The sequence below is a fragment of the Rhamphochromis sp. 'chilingali' genome (genome assembly GCF_963969265.1).
Source record: "Rhamphochromis sp. 'chilingali' genome assembly, chromosome: 3".
Lineage (NCBI taxonomy): Eukaryota > Metazoa > Chordata > Actinopteri > Cichliformes > Cichlidae > Rhamphochromis > Rhamphochromis sp. 'chilingali'.
Window position 1 is genome coordinate 35,750,789 of NC_137931.1, and position 8,031 is coordinate 35,758,819.

Genomic DNA, 8,031 nt, shown 5'->3' on the forward strand with positions numbered 1-8,031 from the left:
AAAAATAAAAACTAGACAGTTGGTCTGAGAATTGCAAGGTCTGCAGCGTCCGCTCCTGGCATTAAACCATCTGAACTGCCTTCACAGAAGTTCTCACACTTGATAATCATATTGCAGTGCATTTGATCAGCAGCACCAGGCCGATACCCTCTCGGGTCCTATGGACGTGGTGACCGTGTACTCAGTTTTCCACAGTTAGTCTCTACTAAGACTAAAAGAAACATGATCAGTGCTAATCAGCAAAGAGATAAACTCCTTTATTAGTAATAAATGCCTGACTGTTATAGTTACAGTACATTTCCCTTTTAAGACAGAAAGTAAACAATAATCAAAAATAATCAAGGCCTCATTCTTCTCATGTGTTCAATGCTCCCTTTCATCATTAGGATCTTTTTCATTCAACAGGTCATATTACTTAACTTCCGTCTTCATTATCCTGTCTCTCACGGATACAGCTCGTCATAACTGTCATTTTCAATTTTGTATTCAATTGAAGTCCATTTTGAACCTCACAATAAGTCGAGAAGTGAAGCAATGATGCCCACTTTTTAACTTTTGTACTATAAAGAGATCATTTCCAGTTGTTATTAAAATGTCATTCCATGCGTCTTAAATAGGAGCACTGACATGAGTCAAATCAGCTTCAGTCATGGTTTCAAACAGTAAGACCAGGATAACACTGCTGATTTGTGACGGTCTCCATTCTCACAAATGTAAAAACGGTGCTACATTTTCTACAGCATCATTTTTTCCATATTACATTAAAAGAGCAAACCTTTGAAGTCAGTGGAGAATGCCCAGAAAAATACATACGCTCGCTACAAACACATCATGTGGCTGTCAAAAAACAAAAAAGATTTTTACTTCTGCCCTGTTTCGCCTGCTTACACCTCGAACATTAAAGGTTTGGTAATGTGAAACATCTGGTTACAGAGCAGCTGAAAAACACTCCTACATGAGGGGAATAACTGATTTTTTTTATGTTAGTGTGTTACAATGTGATGTTCTGCTGGTAAACCGCAGGTCCTAGTACACAAATATACTCCTAAAAAATGGCTAAAGATACATAAACAAAAAAAGCTTTCCAGGTGCCTGGAGCTTCTGATCGAGAATGTGGAGGATGTGTCAGAGCTGTTCCAATCCAACGAGGCTCGTCTCTGCAGCCCACTGCTGGCCAAGATCCAACAGCTCAGAGGGCTCCTGTTCACGCCTCACTGTGTTTTTCTGGCATAGGTTTAGCCCACTCAATATTCAGTCTATAATGTTGTAGTTAAACAGTGTATGACTGGAGTATTTTATTTTGAATTAAATTTTTATTTTACTCAGTACATGGCAAAAGTTTGGAGCCACCCCTTGTTTCTTCATATTTTGCTATGAAATTTTGAAACGGGTACAGCGATTGTTTCAAACATACATGGAAAAACAGCATATAAGGCAAAAACTGAGTTTGTATGTTTAGCACCTTTATCCTTTAGCATAGTCTGAACTCTGAGCAGCTCTCTGTCATCTCTGTGAGGATCTTCAGGAATCGTTCTCCAGGCTTCTTGGATGTTTCTACCTCTGAGCTTTGATTGAGAGCAATTGATTGTGGTGACACTCCTATAGTGCTTAAAATCTGGGACTCACCACCAATTGCTCTTAGAACTGAAGAAGCTTCTCGGATGAGAGGTGAACCGTCTTCAAGGAAACTTAAAGAAGTTCAGACACTTTTCTTTCCAAGCTTCTTAGACTACGATGACCTGGATGACTGAGAACCTTCACAGACATGACGAAGCACCATCTCGCTGGTGTACCTCTGTACTTATTGACAAAATAATGAACTAAACTGTCAAATTTGGATTCTTCACTCGATCAGACCTGTTTACACTGATTTTCAGTCCAGTTTCATACCTCCGCCATACCCTTGTTTCCCTTCATTAAGCACGGCTTCCTGACAGTCGCCCTTCCACTGAGACTAATAAGGCAGAGATCAGCTGGAGATCCAGATCATCTCTCAGGTTCTGTGTCAGGTCTTTGCTGGAGTATTTCATGTTTTTTTTAAGGACATGACTTTCAGATACTGTTCATCTGCAGCAGGTGAGACTTCTTCTGTCCACTTTGCTCAGATTAGTCGACTATCAAAATCGTCGATGACTAATTTAATAGTCAACGCGTCGTTTGAAGCTTTGTAGGATCCCAAAAGACGCAGGAATAAGTAGTAGGATTTAAGTGTAATAACCGACCAAAACAGAAAATGCCAGCACTGCATGTATAAGGATGCCAGCTGCTGTTAAACCCGAAGAAGAAAAAACTGTGTCCCAGAATTCATAGCGCGGCCTATCGCGGCCTTGCTCAGTTTCCAACATTGGTGGCAGCTAGTTAGTTTTAATACTACTCTTATTATTCTTTCTGGGTCACAAAATAAACGTTTAACATATTTTCAGTATTTTATTTGTTCCTGAGTAAATCGGTTTGGCTGAGATTAAAATTATAGTTTTAAGATAGCTGAATAAACCTCAAGCAGACAACTGATTATCAGAAGTGTGAGATGCTCGAGAGTATACTCCGGTGTCCTGTTATATTTTAGATAGCAAGGAGCAAGGAGTTTATTAAACTCCACTGAAACAATCTGCAAATTTCATTTAAATTCAATAAATTATCATCTTGTCTTTATTTTTTAGTTAGCACATACCTCAAACACTTAAAGCTGTAAGCTAATGATAGTTACATAAGAGCAGATGCATGCTGGTGCAATAAGCTGTACTTGTACGTCCAGTGGATGCATGATCTGATTAGTCGACTAATCGCAAAAATAATCGGTGACTAGTCGACTATCAAAATAATCATCTGTGGCAGCCCTAGATTCAGCTGAACAAATTATGTGCCTAAAGATCCAACTTAACATTTATTCTCTGTTGACACATCACTGGTTCATTCCCTGAGTTAGGAACCTTTTCACACTTGAATCATTCACATTCCTCTGGAAATGCTCAGGTGCAAGGACTGGATCACAAGTGAGTGAATAAGCAGCTTTCTGAAAGCCTCGAGAACTTAAAGATTACAAGAAAGTCTGGCTCCTTGGAAGGAAAATATAAACGAATGAAGGGTGGCTCAAGACTTTTGCACAGTCCTGTATAATGCCATGTTCGTAGTTAACTAATACGAGGACACTTAACACAGTTGGGTAAAGACCTAACAATATGGAGAAACTCTTTGGAGAGAGTCTGTGTAATCTATTATTGGAATGAGGGATGTTCAAGCATGTTCAAGTTATTCAGGAAAGATACTGTCATATTTCTGTTTGATGGCCAGAGCACGAGCAGCTGGACATGTCATCACCGGGAGACGAGGGGGTCCCAGATCCAAGCCCGACAGCTCGTTCATCAACTGTTTATTTACTCCCACATCAAAACCTGTCAGCAACAACAGCACATTATAAAATGCAGGGGAAAAAAAGACACCATTAGAGGATTACTATGTCAGTGCAAAGCTATCACTTACCAAGTTTGATGGCAAAACTCACAAGCTCCTGAATCTTGAACTGCTCGTAAAAATCAGATTAAAGATGTACAGATGTGAGCAAAGTGGTACAAATGATCAAGGACACACAGCAGCGGTAGAGAGATCAGCAGTACCTGTATCGTCCTGGCTTGGACGAGGTCGCCGGTCTCGAACGCCGATATGAGCTTGTTGACGTGACATCCTACGTAATTATATGTGCTGCGTGCAGAGAAATAAAACTACTGAGCATAGAGAAGGAATAAAGACAGAGCATCGTGCAAATGAAAAGTCACACACACACATACACACCTGCCAACTGCTCCATGGACTCCCATTACCAAAGCTCCTAGAAGTTGCTATTTTTTTAAACGAATTACATTTTTTAGGATAGTTCCATGGCTAAGGTTAAAGTGACAACATGCTACAAAAAGAGGAAAGACTGACCTCGTCTATGCCATAGAGGACTGACCAGTGAGGCGGAATGTAACTGATACACTGGCCCAAGTCCATCAGGTCACTCCCAGTGAACTTGACGCCTCTAAAGGAAGGGATGACCTTCTCAATACCTTCTATTAGTTCTCTCACGTTCACTGAAGAAATAAAACAAACAGGAAAAAACCCCCCCCCCCCAAAAAAACCCCACATTATAAAAGACATATAAAAATTTAAATGGTTAGAAATGTCCAAATCTCAGACTGCCTCACCGTTGACACCAGTGACTGATGGGACATGATAATAATAGAAGGGCAGAGTTGGAGCAGCTGAAGCCACTTCCTGGAGAAAGGTCCTCAAAACATCTGAAGCGGGGTGACAAGAAAAGAGATGCATGTTGTCATGTATGAAATGTGTTATTAATGCTGCAATATGCATGTCTAAAAACATCACACACCTGCACTGCTGGGCTTGAAGAAGGACGGAGCAATGACTGCTATACCATCGGCCTCAATCTGTGCTGCATGGTGAGCCTGGAAGAAGGACAATGAAAGATGGGAAATGAATGGATTATCAATTATCTAAAAAAGAAAAGAAACTCCATTAGATATTAATAACAAGGCAAATTATTACCTATGACATTTGGATATTCTGAATAGATTTATAATCCCCACAATAAACGCCATTGCCTGATAACATCTGACTGGTCACGTGATGTGTGACATCATGTGCTCTGGAGACTTTAAACCAGGCCTCACAGTCTGCTCTCTCCTCTCCTCCTCACTGGCTGTTTTTTCCTCTTTGACACACTCGCTCAGACTTACTGTGCACTCAGGCCTTGCATGCACGCTCATGTGCTGACAGACACACACGCACATAAGTTTGATTTGTTGACTTCTTTGTCAGCCTCTTTTAAGCAGGGTTGTGACACAATGAACGGACCTCTAACCCGCACCAAACAACATGCTGTTCTTTAACTGACATGTGACTGTCACACAGGACGTCATGTGCCAGATTATTCGCTGACTGGGACCAGATATTTCCTGGACTCGGCCCCCTGCAACACAGTGACTGCCTCACATTTCAATAGCTTTACCATTTAAACTGAACACATTTAATATAAAGTAATATAGAAACAGTGTTTTATTTTTACTGCAGGCACATGTGGTGCCTGAACACCGCTAATATTAAATCTGACTTATCTGATGGCCATGTTGTGTATACCTCAGGTTAAGGCAAGGCTAAGCCTGCAATACTGCCTGACTAGGTCAATGTGGCGGAAACGCCACTTTAACCCTGTGTTACTAAATTTAAACATATTTTCACACAGGAGCTCGACAGAAAATGGAATCATGACATAACTCACCAGTTCTTGGGTGTCTTTAAGACTCAGGCAGCCAACATGAACAATCACCTGATCCATCCTGTGGAGAGGAGAACATTTCCTTAATATCTATTTTTTAACTGTATACTTATCACTTTAAAGCCCATGGTGACTCTAGGGAATAGCTACAATGTGCATGTGCTTGTTCGATTGTTTCTTTGCGTAATTTTGGGGGGTTTTTGAGTAAAAATCCAATTGCCTGCGATGACTCACTTGCCCTTTGCTTTTCGACACCACTCCTCAGCCAGGAGCTTCCTCTCTTCCACACTGAGAGACATGCTCTCACCCGTGGTGCCATTCACTGCAAGCAAAGAAACGTCTGTCCAAGATCCACATCACTGAAACTTAAATCTCAAGATTCTCAGTCTTAAAAACCAAACAAGATCAAAAAGCATGTCAATAAATAGACATAAAAGGATGGCGTAGCCTATAATAGTCTAGCACAGCCCACTTGCCACCGCTTCAGCAAAGGATAGAAAAACTGTAAGAAATGAAGGAAACCGCCACGGCGAACCAGTCATCGTGGAACTTGTGCCACAGACTGCTGACTGTGCGATAATTCACAGCACAAAACTATTTCAAGTCTAGAAAGCAGTGGTGCAGACAATGATGGGGAAATTAAATAGAGCTGGAAGAGCATAAAAACACAATGAGGTACAAAGATCAGCACAAACATCCTCTGCTGACTAAGCACTCACAGAAAGTAGTGTGGAAATGAGACGTTAACACAGGAGAAGCTCAGGCTGAGCTATAGTGATTCAAAGGGCTTTTGGTGAAGTGGAAAATGAAGCGGTAAGCATTTCAGAGTCACGCCTGGCTCACGGGGAGAGCTGTGCAGAGGAAAGGGCAGGATCTTGACATTGTCTAAACTTTTCTCCATGTATGTGCCACCAAAAGAGCCGCAGATAACAGTCGGCACTCGAGACGTGGGAATCTACTTCAGCTTGTGCAGAAATTTCAAGGATGAGTGTCTGAACTGAAGAAGAATGCTTAAACTGCAAATAACAAGCGTAAAGACCAATGTGCCCTTTTTCCAGGAATATTATTACACGGGGAAGCAATGGTCTTCATTAACAGCTCACAGCAGCATTAAAAAGGCACCCTGTGGAGGTTGGTTTCCTCGAGGAACAATGGTGCAATAACGGCCTCACGGCACCTGGTTTTTAGTGTTTTGTGGACTGGACACAGCAGGAAAACTGCAGAATAATCCCACCAATCAGATTACACAAAGGGATATTCAAAGGTTGAGACTGAGTGGGGTTTCTTTGCATGTTTCACTCTTTTCTCTGGGCTATTTTGCCTCCAGCCACACGTCACTGCAAGTTCAACAAAAACATTGCATTCATAATCCAGAGTTGATTTTTGCGGTAACTCTTTGTTTTCTCTGTTTATCTGTGGAAATTTCACACCAAAGGTATGCATTAGCTGGGACTAATTTTGAATACGCCGCCCCAGCAGCTGCAGGAGACCAGTGTGTTGCATTCTTGCATGGATATGATAGGTGTGATATACAATATTTCATAAAGGCAATAATTTGAGTAAAAATTGATGGAAAGTTTCTAAAGAGCTGGATATTATACTCAGAAGGAATCATCAGTTAAATGTTTACATGGGATTTTTATTAGAAGTCAATAATGTTTTATTGAGTTGTGCAATTCAGCTAACTTGCTATGGTTTTATCCAACTCTGACTACATATAAAAACATACTTTAGATTATTTTTACACCAGGGAATGTGATTAACAAAGGAGCAACATATCTACCACAGTAAAACAACAGTATGTATACAAATCAGCGGATGAATCATGCAATATTAGAGTTGATTCAGGTGGGGATACAGAAAAAAAACACAAATATAAAAAGAAAGAATCCACAGGTAAACTTACCAAACACGTTATTTACACCTTGCTTCTCTTTCAAGTAGTCAATATAAGGTCCAATCACTGATAGGTTGATTTCACTGTTTTGGGAGAATGTGAAAAATATAGACCTACACATGTGGCAAATAACAATACGTGACAACAGGTGTGTAAGATGCCCGTCCCTGCGCCTCCCCAGTTTCAATACATCTCACACACTTTTACTGAACAGACACACAGGAGGAAAGAGGCTTCAGATCCCCTTACCCTTGACTGGTGATCGGAGTGAATGTGGCTGCAACAAGTCCGGTGAGCTTTTTGTCGGCGGCAGGAGCCATGATAGACATGTTCTGGCATAGAAAGGCACACTGGAGTGAAACAAAAGAAACACCGCAAAACAAACAGGCGAGACACAGCCTTTGACATCAGCACACTCACAAACTTTATAATACACCACAGAGCGCTGGGGCACGGTGTGTAAACAGAAGAATGGCTGTAAACTGATATACTATGAAAAGGAAATTATGGAGCATCAAAAGCAGTTCCAAAGACGATCTCCAGCTTACCTGCACGGTCTTTCCTTCTGGGAGGCGCTGGCATAGGTTTTAGTTTTAAGGGAAGTGGATCTCTGGTTATAACTTGTTTTTTTGGACAGGGATTTGCTGAAATGCTCGTCACGTGAACATCAAACAACTAAACGTCAATGGACATCGCAAAGATTCATGGGAAATGTAGTTAGTTGGGGGGGGGGGGATTGGATAACAAGTAAATATGAACTTTATCAGAATCAGAATCAGAATCAGAATACTTTATTGATCCCTGGGGGAAATTATTTATTATTATTATATCCGCTTTTATATTAAAATATTTCAAATTA

At 40.9% G+C, this 8,031-nt stretch overlaps 1 protein-coding gene across 3 annotated transcripts; it reads right to left on the reverse strand.

The window, feature by feature from the left end:
• Positions 1 to 233: 233 nt before the first annotated feature.
• npl (N-acetylneuraminate pyruvate lyase (dihydrodipicolinate synthase)) lies at positions 234 to 7,853 on the reverse strand. 3 transcript variants are annotated; one of them, XM_080878233.1, is made up of 12 exons: positions 7,721 to 7,853; positions 7,422 to 7,504; positions 7,182 to 7,255; positions 5,510 to 5,597; positions 5,279 to 5,336; positions 4,370 to 4,445; positions 4,185 to 4,277; positions 3,925 to 4,070; positions 3,790 to 3,836; positions 3,615 to 3,699; positions 3,481 to 3,520; positions 234 to 3,392 (listed from the first exon to the last, which is right to left on the reverse strand). In XM_080878233.1, exons 2-12 carry the CDS (start codon positions 7,499 to 7,501, stop codon positions 3,250 to 3,252), a joined length of 930 nt encoding a protein of 309 aa, XP_080734359.1. In that variant the 5' UTR covers positions 7,502 to 7,504; positions 7,721 to 7,853; the 3' UTR covers positions 234 to 3,249. The 3 variants fall into 3 exon arrangements, with proteins under 3 accessions (XP_080734359.1, XP_080734360.1, XP_080734361.1); XM_080878234.1 differs by having other exon boundaries at positions 7,422 to 7,522; positions 7,721 to 7,845; XM_080878235.1 differs by lacking the exon at positions 7,721 to 7,853 and having other exon boundaries at positions 7,422 to 7,714.
• Between the last annotated feature and the right edge of the window lie 178 nt (positions 7,854 to 8,031).